We start from the raw sequence: 24,749 nt of genomic DNA on the forward strand, positions 1-24,749 counted from the left end.
ATTTTTGGTCTGGGGTCTTCTTTGTTCCGTATCAGATCCCTTCTCTGTCTCCAGGCACGCTGTTGGCTGTTTTATCAGGACGAGCTGCAGCTCCTGCTGACGGTCGTGGCCCCCGTGTCTCGCGGCTTGCCCTGGTCTCAGGGCCTCCCTTTGTGCCGCCAGGCAACAGTTCCAGGTGAGTTCGACTTTCCTCAGAGGTAGTTCCCAGGTGCAGCCTGAGGCTTCAGCAAATTTAGCTGCTGGTGCTAAACATGGCTGTTAATGCTAACGATTCCCAACAGTGCTGGGTGAGACTGTTCAGACAAAAGACTGCAGGTGAAGGAACTCAGTTAGCCAAACTTCATCTGGAACGGTGAGAGGGCGGTCAGACCCTGGAACAGGCTTCCTGGAGAGGTGCTTGATGCTCCCGGCCCGTCTGTGTTTAAGAGGCGTTTGGACAGTGCCCTTAATGCCGTGCGTTAACTTTTGGTCAGCCCTGAGGAGCTCCGGTGGTTGGACCAGATGATCCCTGTAGGTCCCTTCCAGTGGAACTGTCCTATCAAAGGGGATGTTCTAATCGTAACTGCTCAGCTGTGGTACTTTGTGACCAGGAAATGCTCTGGCATGGAGGGCAAGAGAGCCCAACTGCCAGGAGGAGTTAAACTGGCTGGAAGCAGGAATGACAGAGACAGAAGGACTCTTTGCAAGGGAGTGATGTTTCCCCTAGTGACATGGAACAGCCTCGGCACCATCTCACAGCCGTCCTGCAATGGCAGCACTCAGGGCCCAAGCTCAGGGGCTGACTGTGGGAAGCAGAGCTGGGCTGAGGTGCCCCACGCAGCTGCTCTCGGGATTGGTGCCAGTGCCAGAGGATATAAGGAATCTGCTTGTGACACATCTTCGCAGAGTCCATGTAGAACCGTGTGTTACGGCAAGACTCTGCCCAATGCACCGTTCATTAATTTTTCCTTTATATATAAGCACAAATGTGTGTTTAACTCACCTCGAGGAGTACTACAAAAATTCCCTACGTTCTCCTCTCCTGTCCTTCCCTGTTATCCCTGAGCAGGACAGCACGTGGTGTGCAACACCCCTGGGGTCGGCTGTGCCAGCTGGGTCCCCCCGGTCCCTTGCCCATCCCAGCTGCTGCCCAGGGATGCAGAGGATACCCTGGCACGGTGCCGGCACTGCACAGCAGTCGCCGAGGCGTGGGGTGTCACCAGCCCTGTGCCAACTGCACGTGGGCAGAGGGCGGCACCACCGGGGCTGCTGTGCCAAAAGGTGACTCCGTCGTGGTCGCGCCGGGCACACGACCAGCTGTGCCTTGAGATACACAGACACTTTACTGATGTGGTCATGACCTCGGTGGCTTCATAAAAGCTCTCCCTTGCCCTCATCCACTCCAGATTAACACTGGGAATAGATAATAACTGGGCGATAGCCGCAGAAGAGACACTTGGAGCAAAGCAATCCTGCTGCCGCCCCTTTGACTGGGGAGGGCTCTGCAGGGCATGGGAGTGGGGTGGCCACACCCGGAGCCGTGTGCTGGCAGTGGAGGGAGCTGAGCATCGATGGCCAGGTCCACTGCCGGGAGTTCTGCTCCCAGCGGTTGGGGTATGATGACTGTGATGGGTGGAGGGAGCTACAGCCTGATCGGGGGAGAAGTTTTCCAAGCAGTGGGAGCATCTCCCCTGCCTCACCTTTACTGTCATCCCAGGACATAGAATCATGGAATCGTGGAAAGGTTTGTGTTGGAAGGGACCTTTAAAGGCTGTCTCATCCAACTCCCCTGCAGTGAGCAGGGACATCCTGTGATGGGTTGATGTAAAGGGGTTCTGGTGGCAGGAGAGGGGATTTGCTCCCTGTGACTTCCCTGGTTTCGGAACCAGGTCAGACCTGAATCTGGCCACCAGATTGGATTCCCATCCCCTCGGGCCAGGATTGAGCCAATCGGCCTCTGCGAATTGCCCTATTTAAGCTAGGACAAAGGAACCAGAAAAGGTGCTTTGCCTGGGAGTGAGGAGAGAAGGGAGGAGGGCACTGCCCCCACTCCCCAGCTCCCAGCCGGGGCTGCCCGTGCTGGGCTGGTGCCACTCGCTGAGGATGGCTGTGGCGGAGCTGCTTGGGGAACTCAGGGAGCACCACTCTCCCAGGGTGCCTGCTGGGCCGAGTTCACCCAGAGAGGACTAAGATCTGAGAGAAACGGCCACACCGACACCAGGTCAATGAAGATGGAAGGGGATGAGGTGTGCCAGAGCTGAGTTTCCCCTGCAACTGGTGGTGAGACAGCAGCGGCACCCCTGCAGCCAGGATGGACTCGGTGGAGCAGAGACCCATTCACAGCCCCTGGAGAAGCCCATGTTGGAGAAGAGATGCCTGAGCCTGAGAGAGGTTGTGAAGCATGGGGCACACGACAAGGTAGAGACGCATCTAGAGTCTGTGGGATGTTCCACACTGGAGCGAGTGGCAACAACTCCCTAAGAATCCGTGACTGTGGTAAAAGCCCGCACTGGAGCAATTCGATGGGGAAGGATTGCATCCCGTGGGTAGGACTCATACTGGAGAAGTCTGTGTATTTTCCTTGTGAATAGGGGATCCACTGGAGCAAGGGAAAAAGGGTGTAAGGACTCCTCCTCCTTTAAGAATAGGAGCGACAGTAACAACATGGGATGAACTAACCTGCACTCCCCCATTCCCTGTCCCCCCTCATCCTCTGCTGCTGGGGGAGGAGGTTGATCAAGGGAAGAAAGGAAAGCAGGGAAAGATGTTGTTTTTAAAGATCTGGCTTTGTTTCTTTTTATCCTCTCAAGTTACTACTTTTGTTTCTTTTTATCCTCTCAAGTAACTGTTAATGTTTCTTTATATCCTTTCAAGTAACTGTTAATAAATTGTTTCAGTTTATTCCAAGCCAGTCTGTTTGCCTGGGACCATGGTTGGTGGGGGCTCCTTCTCTGTTCTTGTCTCGACCCTCAGTCCTTTCATTACATTTTTCTCCTCTCCACTTCACTGAGGGGAGAGGTGAGAGAGAGGCTGTGTGGAGTTAAGTTGCCGGATCGGGTTAACCACCACACATCCCCAACCAGACCAGGTTGCTCAAGAGCCCCGTCCAGCCTCAGCTTGAATGTTTTCAGGAATGGGGCATCGACCACCTCCCTGGGCAACCTGTGCCAGTGTCTCACCTCCCTCAGCATAAACATTTATTCATTTATCTAGTCTGAATCTCCCCTCTTTTTAAAACCATTAACCCTCGTCCTGCCGCTACAGGCCCTGCTAAAAAGGCTGTCACTATCTCACAAGCCCCTTTAGGTACTGGAAGGCTGCTCGAAGGTCTCCCCGGAGACTCCTCAGTGGTGGGTGAGTAGTTAATTTGGAGCACAGTCAGTGTGGGCAGAGGCCGATAAAGCGGAGCTTCTGCAGGGAGCGAGATGGGTGTCTCTTGCTCTGGGGGAGTCTGGGTGCCATCTCAGCCCCTTCCCCTGCTGCCACTGCAATGCCTTCAGCGCTTCAGTTCAAGGTGGGGAGGTCCTGCAGGACGGCACCGAACGCATCCCTGTCCCTGTGCCCGGACCGCCAGTGTTCCCAAGGGCAGAGGCTTTTAAGGTCCCCAGAAGGGACCCCGCTCCAGTGAGAAATCCTCCCCCTCAGCCAAGGAGGGACGTGTCCGCCCGTCCTCGGGCCCCAGGATCACTGACAGCACCACCGGTTGGAGCGTCCGACCCCGTGTTGTCCTGCCCGGCCACTGACGTGCCCGACGGCCCAGGGCAGGAGCCCCGAGTACCGACGTTTCCTCCAGCCCCACGTTTAGGGGAAGGGAGGTTGGTTCCTTGGTTCCCTCCGACCCCCTTTCCGGGGCCACGCTCGCTCTACTGCTCGGCTCCACTGGGTGCAGATCTCCGGGCACAGAGGCCGTTCGGCGGCAGCTGCGCATTTCCCGTCCTCCGGCCGGTTCTTCCACACGGGAGAATCCTGACCCTGTCCCGGGTCCGGCTGCCCACGGGGGAGGTGCGGGGCCTTGCGTGAAGGGGCGTGGCCATGCAGATCGGGCACCGCGCGGCATGACGGGAAACTCCCCGCACCGAGATCCCGCCGGGGGCGAGATGCGCGGGCGCTGCGTGGGCGCTGCCGGCGGCAAAGCGTGGGGCGTGGGATGAGGCGTGGGGTGGGATGGGATGTGCGTGGGGTTTGCTCGGGGGTGCCCGTGCGGTGAGTGTCTGTGCGGCGTCCCGGGGCGGTGGGCGGCGGAGATTTGTCTCATACTTACCTGGCAGGGGAGACACCATGATCAGGCAGGTGGTTTTCCCAGGGCGAGGCTCATCCCTTGCACTCCGGGTGTGCTGACCCCTGCGATTTCCCCAAATGCGGGAAACTCGACTGCATAATTTGTGGTAGTGGGGGACTGCGTTCGCGCTCTCCCCTGGCAAAGTGGTTGCAAAAACAGACTGTTATCCTTTAAGGGCTTGTAATTTTTGTGTCGTCTAGATCTCATATTGTCACGATAGTGCTACTGTAGTCCTCTTGCACCTCTGAATCCATCTCGGTACCGGCCGTGCTCCACCGTTCCCCCGCGGCCCCCGGGGGACCAAGCTCGAGTGGGGGGGCGGTGACATGGTGGGGCCGACCGGGATCCGGTGCGGGTAAAGGCCCCATGGTGGGACATCAGGGTGGACAGAGTCGCTCCGGGTGGGGCCAGTGCAGACAGCAACACTGGAGCCATCACATCAGGAACCGGACAAGATGTCCCCAGGCAGCAAAATTCATTGTTTTGCCCATTACTGCTTAGTTCTGATCCTCGTTTTGAAAACCCCAGATATCCCCTGGCTCTTGTGGGGAACCACCGCACCATGGTCCGGCCTCTGCTGCCCACCTTGCTCCCACCGGTGAGATCACAGGGCTTTGAGGACAGGTCATGACTGCACAGTCCTTCAGCCCTTTATGTTTCCACCATGGGAACCAGGTCGTGCGCCACAGGACTGACCTCGTGCTCTGCTCCAACCCTGGCCCAAGCTCTGCTGACACTCTTGGGAAGGTTATCATCCTCCACAAGTCCATATGTGGTGTGGTGGACACGCTAGAGGGAAGGGATGCCATCCCCAGGGACTTTGACAGGCTGGAGAGGTGGGACTGTGTGAACCTCATGAAGTTCAATAAGGGCAAGGGCAAGGTCCTGCACGTGGGTCGGGGCAATCCCATGCACAGGTACAGGCTGGGCAGAGAATGGATTGAGAGCAGCCCTGAGGAGAAGGACTTGGGGGTACTGGTCAATGAGAAGCTCACCATGAGCCATCAATGTGCGCTGGCAGCCCAGAAAGCCATCCCTGTCCTGGGCTGCATCCAAAGCAGTGTGGGCAGCAGGTTGAGGGAGGGGATTTTACCCCTCTGCTCTGCTCTCGTGAGACCCCCCTGCAGTGCTGCGTTAGCTCTGGGGTCTCCAACATCAGAAGGACATGAAGCTGTTGGAGCGGGTCCAGAGGAGGCCACAGAGATGATGCGAGGGCTGGAGCACCTCTGGTATGGAGACAGGCGGAGAGAGTTGGGGTTGTTCAGCCTGGAGAAGAAAAGGTTCTAGGGAGACCTTCCAGCAGCCTTCCAGTACCTATAGGGGCTACAAGAAAGCTGGAGAGGGGCTTTGGACAGGGGTGTGTAGTGACAGGACAAGAGGCAATGGCTTTAAACTGAAAGAGGGGAGATTTAGATGAGATCTAAAGAAGAAATTCTTCCATCTTGGTGGTGGGGCACTAGACCAGGTTGCCTAGAGAAACTGGCTGCCCCATTCCTGGAAGTGTTCAAGGCCAGATTGGTTGAGAATTTGAGCAACTTGAACTAGCGACAATCATCCCTACCCACATCACAGGCACTTAGAGTAAATTGTAATGATAACACCCCGCAACTCTTGATCTACTTTTGTAACCGCTTTGCCAGGGGAGAGCGCGAACGCAGTCCCCCACTACCACAAATTATGCAGTCGAGTTTCCCGCATTTGGGGAAATCGCAGGGGTCAGCACACCTGGAGTGCAAGGGATGAGCCTCGCCCTGGGAAAACCACCTGCCTGATCATGGTGTCTCCCCTGCCAGGTAAGTATGAGACAAATCTCTGCCGCCCGCCGCCCCGGGCCGCCGCACAGACACTCACCGCACGGGCACCCCCGAGCAAACCCCCACGCACATCCCACTCCATGCCTCATCCCACGCCCGCCTCATCCCACGCCCCACGCTTTGCCGCCGGCAGCGCCCGCGAACGCCCGCGCCGACGGCTGCTTCGTGCGGGGAGTTTCCCGTCATGCCTCGCGGTGATCGATCTGCATGGCCCCGCCCCCGCGGCCCCGCTGGGCTCCCGGGCCCGCCCGGCGCCGCCCCGGCCGGGGGAAGGACGCGCTGTGCGGGGAGCGGTGCCGGTGGGATCCGGGGCCGAGCTGCGGGCAGGACCCGGCTCCCGGCAGCCCTCGGCTCCCCGCGGCCGCGGGTGAACCACCGTCAGCGGTAACAGCCCCGTTGTCTCACACAGGCAGCTGTGCCCGGGCCGACCGGGAGGCTCCCACCGGCGCTGGCCCGTGCGCCTGTGGCACTGGGGCACGTGGTTTAGTGGTGGGCTTGGCGCTGCCAGCTTTACCGTTTCACTCCACGATCTCAAAGGTCTTTTCCAGCCCAAAGCATTCCGTGATGCTCTGATTCTTCTTTCCACATACTTCAGCCCTCCGTTAATTACATCTCCCCGACTCGACGAGGCCCTTGGGCCATGCTGGCACCTACTGCCTGACTGCGGCGGCCAGAAAAGGCCTAGGAAGCGTTCCCTACTTCACTTACACGTCACCCCGCTGAGGCGTATGGACTCACACCACCTTTCTCTCAAAGTCGAGAGACGCCCCGGGAGCTCAGGAGCCATCACTGCTGGGTCCCTGCTGTCCCGTCACCGGCTCTTGCTACCCCAGGCAGCGTCCGGGGTCTCTGCCCCGGCTGCGGGACGCGGCTCCTGCTCTGCCCTGTGCAGGTTCAGCCGGCGGCGGAGCTGAGCCCGTGTCCCTGAGACACCCCCGCACAGCCCAGGACACAGCGCCCGGACACCGCCGGCGTTCCCGCCGCAGGACAGCGGCCCGGGCGGTCACCCCGGCAGCCGCAGCCCCGGCGCTGCCCCACGGGTCCCCTCCCGCTGCCGGCGCTGCGGCTCCAGCCCGGTCCCGCTCGGCTCTGGCAGATGGAGCCCGCGCAGCACCGGGCGGACCCGGACCCGGTTCCAGATCCGGTCCCTGTCCCGGTGTGGGCCCGCACCGGACCCGCCGGGGCGCGGTGTAGGTGGGGCCCCGGGCCCGTCGCGGGGGTGTCCGCCGTCCCCCGGTCTGCGCTGCGCATGCTGCCGTCAGAAGACGCGTAACTGCGTCACCGCTCTGCGGTTGCGCTTCATCATCTCACACGTCCCGGTTCCGTCACGTTCTACCCCGGGTGTCCTCTCGAGTTTGGGGGTCCCGGGGAATCCCCGTCCGCTGATCCGGAGCCATGCGCGGAGAGCGGGAATGGGGCAGCGCGCCGCGGATCGTTTCGGTAATGACGTTCCCAGCGTGACGCCATCTCTCCGCGCCGCCCTGCGGCTTCCGGATCCGGTTCCGTGCTGGCGGCGCGGCCCGTACCGGGGCGGCGGCGGCTCCGGGAGCCAGTCGGTGGGGATCCGCCTGGATGGCGTCCAGTGCCGCCCGCGGGCCGCGCTGCCGGGAGCGGAGCCGCCGGGGCCGCTCGGGACGGGGATCGGCGCCTACCGGGCGCAACCGGAGCCGCAGCCGGGTGCGGGAGGGTGAACCCCGAGCGCTCCGTACGTACTGGGAGGCGGGCGGTGGCCGGGGTCGCTCCACGGGGGGCACCGCATCGTGCCCCCCGGTGGAATACCCGGTCCCGGTGCTGCGGATCACGGAGCTCCGGTCGGCACGGGCTGAGGCCGGTGGGTAAGAAGGTCCCCGGTGTTCTCCTGCTGACTCCGGCTGTTTTTGGGCAGGCGGGCTGTCGCCGCACGGGGATCCGGATGCTTCGACCCGCTCCGAGGAAGGCGTAGAAGCCACTAAATCCCAGAAAAAAACTACCCGAAAGCAAAAAACGAAAAGTAATCCCGGCGATCCCGATGGCTCTGCCCCTGCGGAGAGCCCGGGGCACGGCGAGCCCTCGAGGACGTCGGAGAACGGTTCCGTGCCCGCCGCCGGGAAGCGCGGGCGGAAGGGCAAGACGGAGATGCTGCTGCTGAAACTGTCTCGGGACCTGGAGTGCCCGGCCCCGGAGCCCGTCAGCGTGCAGAAGGTGCTGGGGGGCAGCGAGGCGGCGGAAGGCCCGGAGACCCCCCCGGGCGGGCGCCCCAAAAGGCGCGCGGCCAAAGTGTAAGCGGGGGCAGCAGATGGGGGGGTGCTGGGTGCCCTGGGGGGGTTTGGAAGGACAGGCAGATGCTGCACTCGGAGCGGTTTCTCGAGATCTGTGCCTGAGAAGGGGTCTTGATGTCTTTCCTGACGTGGGACATGCTGATTCCCCACGGAACGGTGTTTTTTCTGCTTTAGGAGAATGTTGGGATCCAGGAGTGTGGGGGCTGTAGATGAGCTCGCGTGCCGTGGGCATTTGGCGGCAGCGGGCTGTCTGCGGCGGGGAAGAGCTTCCCTTGGTCCCAGATAAAGCCAGGAAGGGGCTTGTCTGGGGGTGGGGGGGCAGAGCAAGCTGTGCCAACCCCGTGCTCATAAAAGGGGGGTCCTGAGGGAGCCCCTCTGCTCAGGGGCCTCTCGCCGAGTGCTGGCGCGACCCTTGGGTTTGAGGGGCAGAACTGACGGGGTCATGGTGCCCCTGTGCCATCACCCTGCTGCAGAGGAAGGGCGCGGTGCCTGCGGCGGGGTGCCGGGTGCTGGAGCTCCCTTTGCTGAGAGAGCTCATGGGAAGATCTCTGGATTTCCTGCTCGCTGGCTGGCAAAGGGCCATGCGCAGCTCTGCCCACTGGGCACGGTTCCCCTGCCCGCTGCCAGAGCCCCGGGGAGGCTGGTGTTCGCTGGGGATGGGCAGGGGACACTGGCTGTCCGCATGAGTGGCCTGGAGGCTGGCAGCGCATCCATGGGCTCTGCCGCAGCCTGGCCAGGCAGGGCTGGAGCAAATTGCTCGCCCAGACCGCAAGCTGGAGGGACATGTCTGCTGGGTCCTGGAGGGAGGGCTGGCCGGTCCCTGTGCGCTCCCTCCGCTCACCTCGGGGCAATGCCTTTGGTGTCCCAGGGCTTTGCTGTACCTGCAGGAGCTGGCAGAGGAGCTGACGTCTGCGTGCCAACCTCCGGCTCCCACCGAGGGTGTCCAGGAGCCAGAGCCAGAGCCTCTCCAGAAGAAGCGTCGGAGCCGGAGGAGGAAGGAGGAGGAAACAGACAGTGATGATCCTGCACGAGATGCTGACTTTGTGCCTTCAAAGGAGGTGTTGCTGCAGGCAGAGGAGGAGGAGGAGGGGAGCGACGCACCGCTCAGTGAGGTGTCGGAGCCAGAGCTGGAGACGCTCCGAGGACACGGTGGGAAGACGTCATCTGCAGGGGTAAGGGCAGGGTCTCTGCCGTGGCTGCTTCCTACCTTTGGTCCAGCCTGAACAGCACAAAGCATCTGAGCACTGTTTGGGGCAGGATAGCCCTGAAACAGGACATGGTCAGGGATGGCATGTCAGTGCCTGTCCGCCGTGAATCCAGGCATGAGCTCTTTGGGCTTAACTGCGGGCAGAGGCAGCTCCGAGTGAGGGTGGATGGGGACAGGGTGACACGTACTCCTGGGATAGGGTGCAGGGGTTCTTAGGCTCCTGCTGAAGCTGACAGGAGGTAAGGGCAGGGTCCTGGAGGCTCTCCTGTAGTTCGTGGAAGTCCCCTGAATGGGACTTTATGTCTTTAGCCCAATGTGACAAAGTCTTGGTGACCACTGCTGCTGAGGCTGGGGGAGAGCTCAGCACTTGTGGGCTGCATTGGTGCCTTTTAAGACCGGCGGGTGCCCTCAGGGGCTCATGGGAGCATTTGGGCAGGCGGAGGCCACCCAGACCCGGTCTCTTGGCCAGGTCCTGCTCTGAGTCTGCTCTTGTGCCCAGAGATCCAAGCCCCAGTGCCGAGGCCTCGCTCCCAACGGCTTCCACAACTCCATCATGGCCCCAGTGGAGAAGTGCTCCAGCCTCACCTGCAGCCTGTGAGTGGGGGCTCGGGGTGCTGTGGGGGGGTTTGGAGTAGGCTACAGGTAGCCATGGCTGTTGGTGCCCTGGGTACCATCAGTGTCACAAGTGCGGGCAGAAAGGAGCCTGTGCTATGGGAACATCCAGGTTCTGCTGGCAGCTGCTGAGAACGGGGTGGCGGAGCAGAGGGCTGAGCGGAAGGTGTGGGGAAGGGCAGGGGCTGAGAGCCCTTGGCATGGGGCTGCCTGTGCTGCAGGCGGGGTGGGAAGTGGGGCTGTTGCTGAGGTCTGGCACATCTGCTGCAGGCGGGATCAGAAGTACTCGCAGTGGGAGTTTCCCGACTGGATCCCTTTGGTGCACAAGTGGACGTGTCTCTCTGAAAGGTACCGTCAGAGCGGTGCAGGAAGGGAGGGTCTGGGAGGGGCACGTGGCACAGATGTTGGGGTGGGGAGAGCGGGCAGCCCCTGCCATCGGGGCTGGGGAAAACAAGGGCACGGTGGGTGCTGTGCTCCCCATCCCTCTGGCACAATCAGGCCCCAGCAGAAAGGATGGGACTTTCCTGGTGGTCTTTCTTTGGGGGTCTTGTGGATTTGGCTGTGGAGTCTTAGTGGCCCTTGGGGTGGCTGGCAGCGGGACATGCAGGATGGGTGCTGGGGCACGGTGCTGTGTGGAGGGGTGGCCGGGCAAGGGGCAGCAGTGGGGAGACGTCCTCTCACCTTCTTCTGCCTCTCCAGCGAAGCTGCCCCATACGTGCCGGCAGAGGAGAAGTCTCCCCTCTTCTCCATCCAGCGGGAGGGCATTGAAGACGACGGTGTCCTGTACAGGGTAAACAGGTCCGTGACAGGGCACTGGCTGTCGTGCCTGGGACGGGCAGTAAGCCCTGGCGCCGTGGTGCCAGCAGGTCCGAGGGCCGGGCAGCCGCCCCAGAGCAGCAGGACCACCGGTGGGCCGAGCGGCCGTGCTGTGCGGCGTGCCTGGGGTCCCATGGCTGCCTGGCCCCGTGCCGGGGCGCTGCGCCAGCGCTCCCACCCCACAGTGGCACCGCTCCTGCCTCGTGCCCTCACCTGCCCCCCGCTGGCAGGTTCAGCTCGCTGCGGCCCCACGAGGAGCGTCTGGACATGTCCTTCTTCGTGGGTGGCCCCGTGTGGGCGATGGAGTGGTGCCCGTCCCCGGAGGGCTCCGCAGCCCCGCAGTACGTGGCTGTCTACTGCCATGGGAGCATGGAGGAAACGCACAGCGTGGCCGGGCTGCATGCGGGCCCCGCGCTGCTGCAGCTCTGGGGCCTGGGCACGCTGCAGCAGGAGCAGGGGTGAGTGGCCTGGCAGGGGCTGCCCAGCACCGAGGGCTGGGGCACGGCTGTTCCTCTCGTCCCTCCGCGGCTGAGTGGGTGGTGAGGTTCGTCCTCTGCCAGAGCTGCCAGCCATGTCCCGAACCCCATGGGGGCTGTGCCGGTGGCCAGCTGTGCTGCCAGCATGTGCTGGAGCCACCGGGCACCAGCTCCCGCGTTCCTCGTCGCTTAACCCATGCCTGCAGCTCCGCCAACAGAGCTGGGCTGGCGTATGCCATCGCTGCCGACCACGGCTGCGTCTGGGACATGAAGTTCTGCCCCAGCGGTGCCTGGGAGCCGCCCACCGCTGCCAGGAAGGTGGGTGTGCTGCCGGAGGGGGCACCTTTGGCTTCCCCTGGTGTTCCCAAGTCCGTGCCCTCGCTGAAGCTGTACCTTCCCAGGTGGGGGACGGTGACCCTGGGGCTGAGCCCACATGTTGTTCCGCAGCACCCGCAGATGAGCCGTCTGGGCTTGCTGGCCGTGGCCTTCTCGGACGGCAGAGTGGTGCTGTACTCCCTCCCACACCCCGGGGCCCTGCAGCGCTCCAAGAAAACCCAGGTAAAAGGTAGGAAGAGCCGCGCTGCTCGGGGTGGGTGGTATGTGAACCTCGGGGCTGGGACCCCCTGCCCACGCAGGATGGAGCATGCTGTGCTGAGGGGTGGGCTGGGGCACGGTGAGGCAGGCCCCAGTTGCTGGCTGTGGCAGGACCATTCCCAGGAGCTGTATCCGGTGGGGCGGCAAGCCCTGGCACACCTCCGTGCTCAGGACCAGCTGCCGCCCCTGGTCCAGCTTCTGGCAGAGAGAGACGCAGCAGGGGAGGGGAGCGAGGCTGCTTTTCGGTGTCGGAGGATGTCGAGCGCCGCTGACCCAGAGGCAGGTCCAGTCCCTGGGGGACACTGCTGCAGCCTGGCCAGGGCACAGCTCCTGGTACAGCCCTGCCTGGAGCTGTGTGCGCTGGGAGGGTGCTGTCGGCAGCGCGGCTATGGCCGGGGTGGGCTTGCAGGGCACGGCATGGCTGCGGCAGTGTGTTCCCGAGCCTTTCCCCACCTCCCTGCCTGCTGCTGGAAGCGTGTCCTGTTGTGGCAGAGCTGCTTATTCCAGCCCGGCTCGAGCTGTTTGTCATGGCAGGGATATGGGGCTGCGAGCGCTCGGCTGGCGCAGGCTAATGGTGCGTGTAATAGTCTCGTCTGCTGGGCGCCGAGCGAGATTGATGGCCGGTGCGTGCTGCTCGTGGTCCTTCAGCCGTGACCAACAGCCCACGCATCCATGGCTAACGATGGGAAATGGGTTCCCCACACCTGAGCGTAGCTGCCGACCCCCGTCGGCACGTCGTGCTGCCACCCGCGTCAGCCAGCGGCACTGCCTTTCTCACCCCCTCTCACGATGCCGGCTCTGGGTGGTTTGCGCCGGCTGCCGCAGCCCCCACGTGGGCAGCTTGCGGCAGGCACGGATCCTTCCCAGCCCGCAACGCTCCTGCGGACAGGCCGGGTCCTGTCACGTCGCCTCAGCCCAGCTGCGGCTGCACGTACTGTCCTCGTGCCTCGCAGCCAGGATGGCAGTGCTGGTTTGGAGCCGCAGGACCAGTGCCAGACTGCGGCGTGCCAGGGCACTGCTGGCAGCTCCTGGGTCGGCGTGGCTCTGCTGGCTTTCCCTGAGGCTCCAGGTACCCGCACCTGGTGATTCCGCCTGATGGAGCCTGGGGCTGCTCTCCGTGCTGTGCCCCAGCTGTCACGGAGGTGCCAGAGAAGATGCATGGCTCCTCCGTGTCTCTGCACGACACCGCCTCCGCCTGCGGCAGCCGTGCTCTAGGGTGCAGACGTGCTCGTCTGGTGCTCGCTGTGCCCAGGGACGGCTCCGCGCTGGGGGACTGGGGGCCCTTCTGGCCGGAGGGCTGTGGGACAAGGGCCCCGCAGCACTTGTGTGTCGCTGGTGCGTGGGGGGTCCTGTGGGCACCTTGGCATGAGCCGTTTGGGCACGGGGGTCTCTGCACAGTCTGCTCTTCCCTGGAGCGGCTGCCCAGGCTGCTCCAGCCCCCGTCACCAGCTGCCCTGGTCGATGTGGCCACCGTGCTGTCCCGCATGGCTGTTCCTTTCCTCTCTGGAGCCATCACAGTCCAGTCTGGCTCCTGTGTGTCTCTGAGTCCCGTTGAGTTTGGTGGAGATGTCTTCCAGCAAGGCAGGCAGCTGGTCGTGGTGGGGTGAAGATCGCTGGGGTGGGGGACCATCAGCCCAGCTCCATCTCTACCTGCGGCACCTTGCGGGGTGCCGCTTCCTCCAGCACAGGCAGGTCTGGATCCTGGGGGTCCTGCTGCTGCCTGCCCTTGGATTTGCTGCTCCTGTACTCTTCTGTTGCTGGGTGTGCTCATCTGCGGTGGGGACGCTGGTCCAGATGGGTGGCAGGACAAAGACTGTCAGCTCTGGCCAGGGACGAGGGGAGCACCAAGCCAGGCTCTGGGCTGCTGAGCACCTGCTGCTGCCGGGAGCTTCTAGGAGAGCGGCTTCTGGTGCCTGTCCTGACCCTCTGCTCTCTTCTAGATGGGTCCTTCCACAAGCACGTTATCTGCAAGGTCAGTGTCCTCTACCGCCACGGTCCCCCATCAGGGCTGGCACCCAGCAAGTCTTCAGGCTGGTGCAGGTGGGAGAGCTGGGGAGGGGGTCAGGATGCCTGCAGAGCTCACCGGCCCCGGGTGGTGAAACCTATGCTCCCAAACCTGGGTGTCTCCAGCTCTTGGGATGCAGGTGGCACCAGCCTGGGGCTGTGACTGATGCCTGTGCTTTGGCCTCCAGGTGCAGTGTATTGCCACACTCCAGGTGGGCTCCATCCAGGCTGGGAACGCATCCGAGTGCGGCCAGTGCTTCAGCCTCTCCTGGATGCCATCCAAGCCCCATCATCACCTTGCAGCTGGTTTTTATGACGGTGAGTCCCCTCCCGCACAGGGAGGAGCTGCGTCCTGTGGCAGAGCCTCTAGGGAACAGCCCTCACCCTGCAGTGGGCAGGGACACACCTGGAGCACTATGCTCCTTTGGCCTCGGCTGGGGCAGGACATGGGGGAGCCTGACAGTGGAGTACAGGGCAGCGTCGGAGTGAGCTGCAGAACGTGGCAGACGTCGTGCAGGAACCTCTCTACCCATCCTGGGGACGGGGGACGGCTTACAGTGGGCTGGCCACAGGCACCCTCACGTACCTGTCGGCTCCAGGATGTGGCTCTGGCTTAATCCACATCTGTCCAACTTCCCTGGATGCCGTTCTGTGCCTGGTTTTGTGTGCTGCGCTGCCAGGAGCTGCTGTACCCGAGCCCTCCTGTCCTGCCCCAAGCCCTGGTCCACAGCTGCAGCCCCGGCTGTGCCCTGCAGCTCCTGCCGCCCCTGCGGCACCGCTGGCAGCGCCCCAGCCCTGCACTGCCTTGGGTCCCACGCTGCAGCGCCGGGCACCTTCTGCAGCCCCAGCACCGTTGCCCCCAGCGCTGGCGCAGTCGCAGGGCAGCTCCTCACAAGCACGGGTCTCATTCCCACAGGCACCGTGGCCATCTGGAACCTGCTGACCAAGTCCCTGCTGCAGTGTGTGCACCAGCCCAACGGCACCCTCAAGCTCTACCCTTTCCGCTGCTTCCTGGCGCATGACCACGCAGTCCGGAGCATTGAATGGTGCAAGGCCGACGGGTGAGGGCAGTGGAGCTGGCACTGGTGCAGGCGCGGCCTGGGAGAGCAGGCTCCCTCCCGCAGATGAGGCTTCTCTGCTGGGATGGGCTTAGGAGGACTCGGTGCTAGTGGCACTTGACCCTCTGAGGCACCGAAGTTGGGCTCTCCGGGGTGAGGGGTGTTGGGCCACTGCTTGCGGGAGCAGCGCTGTGCCGCGGGACCGGGGCCAGTTGACCCGGGCCGCAGGGACGGGGCACGGCTCTGCGCCGGGCACTCAGTGCTGCCTTTCTCCTGGTTCTCAGCAACTTCCTGGTCACGGCAGGGAGCGACCGAAAGATCAAGTTCTGGGACCTGCGGCGGCTCTACGAGCCCATCAACAGCATTAAGCGGTTCCTCAGCACCGAGGTGGCCTGGCTGCTGCCCTACAATGGTGTCACCGTGGCCCAGGACAACTGCTACGCCTCGTGAGTAGGCACGCGTTGGTGCAGCCGGGGGGCTGCTGTCCTGGGGCACGAGTGAGGTGGGCACGGGGAAGGATGGGGCTGGGCAGGAGGGCTCCTGCCTAGCCCCAGGCTGACACAAGTCGGCAGAAGGGTTCTGGGGTTTTGATGCGTGCTCAGCTTTGGGGAGCTGCCCTGAGCTGCCTCGCAATGCTGCGACACGCTGCTCGAGCGAGGAGAGTCCCCGCACCCGCTTGCGCGCCGGGGGCTGTGGGGAGGGGGGCTGCTGCCTGGCACTTGCTGTCTCGGGGCGGCAGCGTGGAGCTCCATCCTCATCCCTTCCCTTTCTGTTGCAGTTACGGTCTCTGCGGGATCCACTACATCGATGCCGGGTACTTGGGCTTCAAGGCGTACTTTGTGGCCCCGCGCAAGGGCACTGTGTGGGTAAGAGGCTGGTGTGGGGCAGGCGGAGGGGTGAGCACCTGCCTCAGACCTGGTGCCAGCTGCGCCGCACTGCTGGCGGGTAGGGGTGACGCTGCCCGGCTGTGTGGGGCCCTGGCACTTGGCATCATCCTCTGCCCCTCGGACGCGGGACCGTGGCAGCTGGGTGAGGCGGTGTCCCCGCCCGTATCCGAGCTGGCCGCGCTTCCGAGCCCGTCAGACGCTGTGCCCCAAAGCCCTCTCTTCCTCCAGAGCATCTCTGGCTCGGACTGGCTGAACACGGTCGCTGCAGGAGACATCACCGGCGAGCTGGTGGCTGCGGTGCTGCCCGACCTGGCTGTCAACCCCCTCAACGTCAAGCGGTCCTCGGACCGCAGATTTGTAAGAGGCCGCTGTGCTCAGCCATGCCCATCCGTGGGGCGCACGGGGAGGGAATCGTGTGTTGTGCCCTTCACCCTGGCAGGGGCTGCGTGGTGGGGGAGGCCCGGGGATGGGACTCGGGGTGAGGCTCAGGCATGGGGCAGCCCTGGCCCTGCCTGTCTCCAGCCCTTACGCGGGCACCTCCTTCCTCCCCCAGCCCCAGACCCACTGTGCTGTGGGGCCGGGCAGAGCTCCTGAGGGTCCCTGGTGGTCAGACAGGTGGACCCCCCCCCCCCCCTTACTCTGCCCTGAGCCCCATCTCACCCGCAGCCAGTCTACAAAGCCGACCTGCTGCCCCATAGCCCTGCTGGGGCAGAGGACAGTGAGCAGGCGCTGCCCAGGACCAGACTCTACAGCGAGATGGTGACCAAGAGCTACATCCGATTCCGGGACACGGACCTGGTAGGAGAGCAGGGGGCAGGCACAGGGCTGGGTGGTCCTGACCGCAGGTGGGAGCGGTGAGAGCAGGGCCAGGGCTGCGGGTTTGCGGCCGGGTGGCAGGAACAGCAGGGCAAGGAGACGCTGTTCTGACGTCGCCGCAGCCCCTCGCCTCTGGCAGAGCCCTGGCTGGCTGCCCCGGGAGCGTGGGGATACTCTGCCCAGCCATGCCGAGGCTGGGCCTGGCTGTCCGCTGGCCTGGGCACGGCTGCCTGGACACGGGGCAGCGGGGATCACGGCTGCGTGAGTCAGCTCCGGGCAGAGCAGCTCCTGGTGTCCTGGTTGCGGCAGCGGACCAGAGTGCCCAGCCCTGGGAAGGAGCTGGGGGTGTCACAGGCTGCCTGGGCCCCCACTCCCCCACCCCTGTGGACCCCTTAGGGGGAGCAAGTCTGGGTCAGAGCTGTAGGAGCAGCACCGGGGTGGTGAGGTGGGGTCTGCCACGTTCCAGCTGCCCTGCCTGGTGCTCCCCGGGGGTCTGGCTCCTGCCCTTCGCCGTGGGTGACCCTGAGGGCAACACATGTCCCCTGGCCAAGCACCATCTGCCCGTGCCGTGGTCCTGGTGCTGCCAGGACCACTGTGCTTGGGGCACGCTGCCCATCACAGTGCTGTCACTTCACAGCGCAGCTTTAAGAACTTCCCGAGCCGGGAGCCCATGCGCAGGATGCACACACAGGAGGTGAAGGCAGAGCTGAGCCTCGACCGCCTGCAGCTGGAGTCCCTGCACAAGGTGAGGGGCCACCTGTGCCCACAGCCCTGTGTGGCCTGGCCGGGCGTGGCCAGGAGGCTGCCGCAGGGTGCCGGGGTCCTGGCGCCTTGGCCCCCTCCCTCCCGACCCCCTTCTCCTCCCACAGGTGCGCTTCAGCCCCAACCTGGACTCGCACAGCTGGCTGGCGTCGGGCGGGCAGGCAGGCATCGTGCGGGTGCACTGCCTGGCGGGGCTGGCCTCCGGCGTGGGTCACCAGCTGCTCCCGGAGCGCCGTGCCCGCTTCAGTTCCCTCTATGGGGACGAGCCCAGCAGCCCCAGCCCCACCGAGCTTTCGCCGCCGCCGGCAGAGTAGCGCGGCAGATCCGTCATGCTGCCACCACACACTGCCCCGGGCGGGAGCTCAGGGCAGGGGCAGGCTGTGCTGTCCGGGGGGCCGCGTTCCCCTTCTCGGTGCTTCTTACCCTCTGGGCCCCCACCTCGGGGAAGTACGGCTGCCCCTGGCCATCCCCTGGAATGCTCGGGACGCTCGTGCTCCGGGCCCAGAAGGATCCTTTTCGCTGTTTGATCTGAGCTGGTGCGGGGAGGGCGGTGGGACCGATGCGTGTCCCCGGGTTGAGCTGTGGGTCTCGGGGGGGCCCCACCTGTGTGGGGCTGTGCTTGCTTTTGCCTCCTGCCACCCGTCCCCGGCTGAGCGCCCCGTGTGGGCGGAGGCAGGGGCGGCGGGCACTGCCGTGTGCCGGGCAGGGTGGATGGGGCCGGCAGAGGTGCCGGCAGCAGTGAAGTCGCTCACATTGAGCCTGTGTTCAGCTGTGCAGTAAAGGTGGTTTGTTTTGTAATGGCTGGTCGTGGTGCAGGACGGGGCGCGTTGCATGGCCGCGCTCTGCCCCTCGCGGGGGGTCGCAGCCATCCCCCCTCCCCAGTCCCCTCGTGGCCGCCGCTGCTCTCCAACAAGTTTATTGGTGGCCGCGGGCTCCGCCACTGCTGCTGGACTCCTTGCACAAAGGGACGGACGAACAGACAGACAGATAGACAGACAGACACAGGTGCAGCAGACACGACTCACGACGTGGGAATGGATCAGGCGGAGGCACGGCAGAATCCGGCCCTGGCCAGAGCAGGCAGCGCTGGGGCTGAGCTCTGGGCTCTGGCTGTCCCGTCTCCATAGATGCCGGTGCAGGAGCAGCTTCCCCAGTCCCCCATGGCCATGGGGGCAGTGGAGTGTCGGGGCCAAGGCCAGGGCTGGGCTCCTCCCTGGAGACCCCCAGCCCTTTCCCTGGGCCCTTTGGCAGCTGCAGTGGCCTCCTCCTGTCCCCTTCAGGGTGGGGGACAACGGGGCTCCGTGGGGGGATGTGCAGTGGGGCAGGCCCAGTCCCAGCACGGCTCGGGGTGGGGGTTCCTGGGGGGAGCCCTGTGCTGCCCCCGGGCCCCGTGTGCTCTGGGGTCACTGTCCCACCCTGGGGCTCCGCAGCAGTGGGGGCAATGCAGGGCAGGGACGGGGGCCCGGGAGCTGCCCCTGCTCCTGTGCCGCTCCCTCCTGGGGTGGCTCACACCCGTGGGGTGGGGGACCAGGGCCAGGCTTGGCTCAGCTGTGCAGCGGGTGAGGGTCTCAGGCGCGGGGGTCCTGGCAGTGCTGGCAGGCTGCCATCTCCTCCCGGTACTGCTCCACCTGCACCGTGCACGAGGAGAAGCCGAAGGTGTTCTGCAGCCGGGAGGTGGCGTCCCGCAGCACCGTCTCGGGGTCGGTGCCAGTATCTGGGGACAGCGGGGCAGTGCAGCTCAGCCCTGGTGTGTGGGCACCCAGCGGGTACCCCCGGCCGCGTCATGGGGGCCGCGCACGAGGCACTCACCGATGGCCACGTGCACTGACACTGCGTGGTGGCTCAGCGTCAGGGCCCAGAGGTGCAGGTCATGGGTGCCCTTCACCCCGTGCACCCCCAGCAGCACCTCCTTCACTGCCTCGAACTTGATGCCCCGCGGCGCCCCTGCCAGCAGCACCTGGTCACGGGGGGGCTGGCCCCGGCCCCCCACCCTGGTCCTCGCCAGGGTCAGGGCTTGTGGTGGGGGCAGCCGGAGATGGGGGCTTCCCCAGGCTGTGACCAGGCTGGGGATGGCGGCTCTGGGGTGAGGCAGGGATGGGCTCAGGAGGCTCAGGGGGGCAAGGGAAGGGCAGAGGGGTGCCTGGGTGGGAGCAGGGCTTGCGAGGGGGTGAGCTGCCCAGTGCGTAAGGGGCCACAGCAGCTGCAGCCCTGAGGAGCTCCCACACCTCCCCTGCGCCCTGCCAGCCCCTTGCACCCGGGGTCCTGCACCCTCCTTGCCTGCTGCTCACCTTCCATGAGGACTCTGAAGACATCCCTGAGGATGGTGAAGGTGGAGCCGACGACGAAGACCGAAAAGAAGAGGGTGCTGATGGGGTCTGCGATCTTGTACTGGGGCTGCAGAGAGCAGGGGCTGCGTGAGGCTACAGGGCTGGGGCACAACGTGGGGCTGGGGTGGGTAGAGCTGGGCTGAGCACCCAGGTATGGGGGTGCCAGAGCCCCAGTGCCCCACGGCACCCTGTGTGAGGCTGAGGGAGTCATTCCCGCAGGCTGCAGAGGGGAGTCCAGCCCGGCACCTTGAAGTAGATGATGGTGGCAGCCACGAGGACACCAACGCTCTGCAGCAGGTCACCCACCACATGGACGAAGGCTGCACGGACGCTGGTGCTGCCGGGCAGGGGTGCATGGCCAGGCAGGCAGCCACCGGTGCTCTCCAGCTGCTCGTAGCCACCTGTGCTGTGGCTGTGGCCGTGGCCGGCAGGGGACTGATGCAGGATGTAGGCCATGCTGGGGAGAGCAGGGCTGGCTCAGCGCTGCACTGGGCAGGGTGTGGGGGCCTCACTGGCCCTGCTGGCACCTGCATGCAGGCAGCGGAGCCTGGGCAGCACAAGGCAGAGAGGGCACAGGCAGGCACACCAAGGCTCTAGGAGGGTGGAGAGGTGTGGGGCAGAATCCTACCATGGGGCAGGGCTGGAGGCACAGCAGCGACGGGGCAGCTGCTGCACTGCAGAGGGGTGTGTGGGGCCAGGGCACACGTGGGGCCAGGGCAGGACAGGGATTCGGGCCTGGGGGCAGAGCCGAGGTGGGGTGCTGTTTGTGGGGTGCCAGGGGGTGTACATACACAGGCTGGAAGCAGGGAGCATCTAGGGGACAGGGAATAGAGGGAGGCAGCGCTTGGGGAGGTGAGGTTGGCACACAGGGACAGAAGGTGACCTGGGGGCTGGAGGTTTTGGAGCACACATGGGGCAGGGGCACAGGAGGGGAGGCCAGGGCCCAGGCTGGGGGTGTGGGGGGATGTGGGGCAGGGCAGGAGACATGGGTGTGTGTATCCCTGTGTGGGACGTACATCAGGTTGACGCCAACGGCACTGGCAGACGTGGCCAGCATGGCTCGTGCCTCAATCTCGTAGTCGTTGCTGACGATGCGAGCGGCTGCCAGGTAGACGAGGGCCCCGGTCACAACCCAGATGGAGAGGACAGAGGCCAGCGCACCCAGCGTCTCTGCGGGACAGGAGCCATCAGCACCCACCCTAGCCACAGGGCTCCCGTGGAGCTGTGCCCCCCAGGCTCACCTGAGCGGTGCCAGCCGAAGCTCATGGTCTTGGTCGGTGGGCGGGTGGAGACCCAGAGGGAGAAGAGGCTGACAGACATGCTGCCCACGTCCGTCAGCAGGTGGGCTGCATCCGTCATGATGGCCAGGCTGTGAGCCAGGTACCCACCTGTGGGTGCAGAGCAGCTGGCACCCAGTGCCCCACGGGGGCAGCCCCCTGACCCCAACCCAGTCCTGCCATTACCTATCACCTCCCCGACCATGAAGATGCAGCAGACGGTGCAGGCGACGCTCAGCTGCCGGCGGGCCTGGAGCCTCCCCGGGCCCAGGCTGGGGGCGAGGGGACTGCAGTGGCAGCGGGGAGCCAGGGTTGGGGGGGCCGGCGGTGCCAGGGCATCCTGAGGGCCTGCAAACAGACTGGGGGCGGGGGTCACTGCCCTCTGCACCGGCTCCCGGTGCCCCTGCCCCTCATCCCCTGGACTCCCGCTGGCCGGGCCGCTCCAAAGTGCCGGGCACACGGTGCCACCTTTCCCAGCCGCGGCCCCGGTCCCAGTCTTGGCCGCGGCCCCGATCCCGGTCCCGGCCCATGCGACGCCGGCCGGGGTCCCGGGGCCGGTCCCGGGGGGCCGTGTCGTGCGCCCGCCCGAGCCCTGCCGCCCCCGGCCCCGCCAGTAACAAAACCGGCGGCTGCAGCCCCCGCGGGCTGTGCGCCAGCCCCGGGCCGCCGACGGGGCACCGGGAGGGTACGAGGAAGCCGGGCCCGCGGCGGCCGAGAGCCCCCGTCGGGACGGGCAGCCACGGGGTCGCCGACAGCGGCAGGAGGCGTTGCGGGGCTCCCGGCGGGGCCGGGGCGATGCTCGGGGACAGTCCACCCCCGGCCCCGGCCCCGCATGGCCGGAGCTGCCCGCCTCAGCCCGGCTGCTCAGCGGGGCCGAGGGGAGCCCAGACGGTGGCGGGGGGTGGCGGGGCCGGGGTTGGGAGCGGGGCGGGAGCGAGTGCCTGTGGCGGAGGTGGCGGGGCCGGAGGGACCGAGATGTCGCGTCTGGGGCCGGGCTGCTGGACGGGGCGCCGGTGCGGGGACGTGAGGCGTGGGAAGCGGGGCGGCGGGGGGCTAGTTCCGGGGCTCAGGGCGCTGATGCATGGGGCAGCAGTGCGGGAGAAGGGATGGACGGTACCGGTGCGGGAAAGTGACGTTTGGGCGCCGGTAGCAGCCGGACGGACACCCGAGGGGCAGCGGGGCTGGCGCACGAGTGGGGATGCTGGTTACGCTTGAGTGGAGGTGCCGGTATCAGGGAGGGGATGGGTGCCGGTGTCAGGGGTGCGGGCGTGCGGGTGCCGGTGCACGGACGGTCAGGGATGGCTCGGGGTCTGCGGAGGTGCTGATGTCCGTGCTAGATGGATGAAGGCGCGGGGGGGGGCGGGGGGTACGGACGTGCCGGGGGTGCCGGTGTCGGGGGAGTGGGAGGCGTGGGAGCTGGGCAGTGCGTGACGTGCCGCGGGCTTGTGGGTCCCGGGGGGTGGGAGCTGGTGCTGCCGGGGGCTGCCGGGGAGTGCGGGTGTTGGGCTGGGCGAACCGAGGGTGATGTGGGGTGATGGAGATCCCGGCGGCGACGGGGAGCCGGTGCTCGCAGCGCGAGTGCGAGGGGATCGAGTGTTGCAGATGCAGGGACAGGGAATGATGAAGGTGGCGGTGCTCAGGGTTGCCGGGGGCACTGGGAGGTGGCGCTGGCAGGGAGTGATGGGGTGCTGGGGGTGGCGGTGCTGTGCCAGGGGTGCCAGGGGTGCCAAGGGTGCTGGAGGTGCCGCGGTGATGGGAGTGCCGGAGGTGCCGGAGATGGAAGTGCTGAGGGTGCCGGGGCAATGGGGGTTCCTGTGAAGGAGGTGCTGGTGCCGGGGGCGATGGGGTGATGAGGGTGCCGGTGCCGGGGGTGAGGGGGTGCCGGAGCGATGGGGTGCTGGTGCCGGGGGCGATGGGGTGATGAGGGTGCCGGTGCCGGGGGTGAGGGGGTGCCGGAGCGATGGGGTGCCGGTGCCGACGGTACCTCTTGAGGCGCAGGCTGCCGTCGGCGGGGCCGCTCCGCGGGCTGACCAGGCGGGCGCTCTCGGTGCCAGTTGGGGACTCCATGCCGGGGGCGAGCAGCACCGCGGGCACCCGCCGCCGGGACTGCCGCGGCCCCGCCCCCCGCCGAGGGCCCGCCCCCTGCCGCAGCACCGCCCACACAGACCCACAGGCCGGAGGGAGAGTGGAGCCGGGGCTCGGGCCACGCCCCCGCCGCTTGGCCTCGCCCCTCTCCCAGGCCACGCGCAGCACGAGAGTCGGGGGGCGGGAGGGGCCGGCACCCCCCGGGGTCCGCGGCTGTGCCCCGGGGCAGCGCCGTCAGCGCGGCCCCTCTCCGGGGCAGAAGGGTCTCACCCGGCGGTGCCACCGGCCCCGGCGGCGGGGGAGCGACCGGGGCGGGCCCCGCCCGCGGCCCCCGCCCCGAGACACCAGCCGAGGGCACGGGGGGCGCGGGGGGAGACTCCGCGGGTCCAGCTGCAGGACGCTGCACCGGAGCTCGGCCCCACGGGGCCCCGGGAAGGCACCGGGCAGCAGCGCCAGCTCTGCGGGGGGTGCCGGAGCTGTGCCAGGAGCCAGGGCAGCGCGGGGCGCCCTGGTTAACTAGTAGTGAGGGGCTGATGGGGTGGGGGGTCTGATCGGGTATGGGGGGAGCTGTTCAGGGAAGGGGGTTGCTCAGGTATAGGGGAGCTGCTGGGATAAGGGAGGGCTGTGTGCGTACGGGGCTTGGAACTGTTTGTGTAAGGGAGGCTGCTTTTATACGGGGGCGTGTTTGGGTGTGGGGAGGACAGTTTAGGTACAGGGGGTCTGCCTCACCCCTGTCCCGGGGAAGGCGATGGCACAGCTAATCCTGGGAATCATTTCTGAGCATGTGACAGACAAGAAAGTCATCCGGAGAAGTCAGCATGGCTTCACCAGGGGGAGGTTGTGCCTGGCCAGCCTGACCACCCTCTGGAACGAGATGGTGGGCCTGGTAGGCAAGGGGAGCACAGTGACATTGGCTGCCCAGACCTCAGGAAGCCTGGTGACTCCGTGTCCCATAGGACCCTCCTAGAGAAGCTGTGGAAGTATGGGCTGGATGAGCAGACAGGGAGGTGCATGGACAACTGGCTGCACGGCCAGGCCCGGAGGGTGGTGATCAGTGGTTCAAAGTCCAGCTGGAGGCCAGTCAGGACCAGCGTACCCCGGAGGTCAGCACTGGCTCCAGTCCTGTTCAATGTCTTCATTAGCGATGTGGAGGATCAGGCAGAGCGTACCCTCAGCAAGTCTGCAGGTGACGCCAAGCTGGGAGAGCAGCTGTGCAGCAGAAGGTCGTGCTGCTCCGTCATGCAGAGGGCTCCGGGCAGGCTGGGAGTTGGGCTGGCAGGAGCCTGCTGAGGTTCAGCAAGGCCAAGTGTAAGGTCCTGCCCCTGGGGAGGAACAGCCCCGCAGCACCACAACATGCTGGGGCTGCCCGGCTGGAAAGCAGCTCAGCAGGGAAGGCCCCGGGGGTCCTGGTGGACACCGAGTTGGTGGTGAACCAGCGACGTGCCCTTGTGCAAAGGGCGAACGGTGCCCTGGGCTGCGTGGGGCAAAGCGCTGCTGG

At 65.6% G+C, this 24,749-nt stretch overlaps 2 protein-coding genes and 2 non-coding genes across 5 annotated transcripts; 2 read left to right on the forward strand and 2 right to left on the reverse strand.

Annotated features, from left to right (window-relative positions):
* The first annotated feature begins 4,232 nt into the window (after positions 1-4,232).
* Positions 4,233-4,396, forward strand: LOC147529233 (U1 spliceosomal RNA). Its single transcript, XR_015222036.1, has one exon. It is a non-coding gene; the product is annotated as a U1 spliceosomal RNA (small nuclear RNA).
* A 1,499-nt stretch (positions 4,397-5,895) lies between these two features.
* On the reverse strand, positions 5,896-6,059 carry LOC147529234 (U1 spliceosomal RNA). The gene has a single exon (XR_015222041.1). It is a non-coding gene; the product is annotated as a U1 spliceosomal RNA (small nuclear RNA).
* Positions 6,060-7,644: 1,585 nt separating this feature from the next.
* GTF3C2 (general transcription factor IIIC subunit 2) lies at positions 7,645-17,876 on the forward strand. 2 transcript variants are annotated; one of them, XM_086631467.1, is made up of 19 exons: positions 7,645-7,777; positions 7,958-8,330; positions 9,199-9,502; positions 10,037-10,131; positions 10,420-10,497; positions 10,849-10,947; positions 11,196-11,423; positions 11,648-11,759; positions 11,889-12,006; positions 13,976-14,007; positions 14,228-14,357; positions 14,956-15,100; positions 15,382-15,543; positions 15,876-15,963; positions 16,213-16,341; positions 16,651-16,782; position 17,118; positions 17,388-17,545; positions 17,670-17,876. In XM_086631467.1, exons 1-19 carry the CDS (start codon positions 7,645-7,647, stop codon positions 17,874-17,876), a joined length of 2,724 nt encoding a protein of 907 aa, XP_086487593.1. The 2 variants fall into 2 exon arrangements, with proteins under 2 accessions (XP_086487593.1, XP_086487594.1); XM_086631468.1 differs by lacking the exon at position 17,118 and having other exon boundaries at positions 7,645-7,795; positions 8,015-8,330; positions 17,438-17,545.
* A 1,254-nt stretch (positions 17,877-19,130) lies between these two features.
* On the reverse strand, positions 19,131-23,233 carry SLC30A3 (solute carrier family 30 member 3). Its single transcript, XM_086631470.1, has 8 exons — positions 23,151-23,233; positions 21,353-21,525; positions 21,131-21,277; positions 20,906-21,059; positions 20,136-20,346; positions 19,851-19,956; positions 19,372-19,506; positions 19,131-19,276 (listed from the first exon to the last, which is right to left on the reverse strand). Exons 1-8 carry the CDS (start codon positions 23,231-23,233, stop codon positions 19,131-19,133), a joined length of 1,155 nt encoding a protein of 384 aa, XP_086487596.1.
* Between the last annotated feature and the right edge of the window lie 1,516 nt (positions 23,234-24,749).

Source organism: Tauraco erythrolophus, chromosome 2, assembly GCF_009769465.1.
Source record: "Tauraco erythrolophus isolate bTauEry1 chromosome 2, bTauEry1.pri, whole genome shotgun sequence".
In the NCBI taxonomy this organism is placed as follows: Eukaryota; Metazoa; Chordata; class Aves; order Musophagiformes; family Musophagidae; genus Tauraco; species Tauraco erythrolophus.

Coding starts and splice junctions, on each gene's coding strand:
- SLC30A3 (XM_086631470.1), bottom strand. CDS start 23,233: ATGGAGTCCCCAACTGGCACCGAGAGCGCCCGCCTGGTCAGCCCGCGG. Junction 21,278..21,352: donor CATGGTCGGGGAGGTGATAG/GTAATGGCAGGA, acceptor CTGCACCCACAG/GTGGGTACCTGGCTCACAGC. Junction 21,060..21,130: donor CTTCGGCTGGCACCGCTCAG/GTGAGCCTGGGG, acceptor CCTGTCCCGCAG/AGACGCTGGGTGCGCTGGCC.
- GTF3C2 (XM_086631467.1), top strand. CDS start 7,645: ATGGCGTCCAGTGCCGCCCGCGGGCCGCGCTGCCGGGAGCGGAGCCGC. Junction 12,007..13,975: donor CAAGAAAACCCAGGTAAAAG/GTAGGAAGAGCC, acceptor GCTCTCTTCTAG/ATGGGTCCTTCCACAAGCAC. Junction 14,358..14,955: donor TGCAGCTGGTTTTTATGACG/GTGAGTCCCCTC, acceptor TCATTCCCACAG/GCACCGTGGCCATCTGGAAC.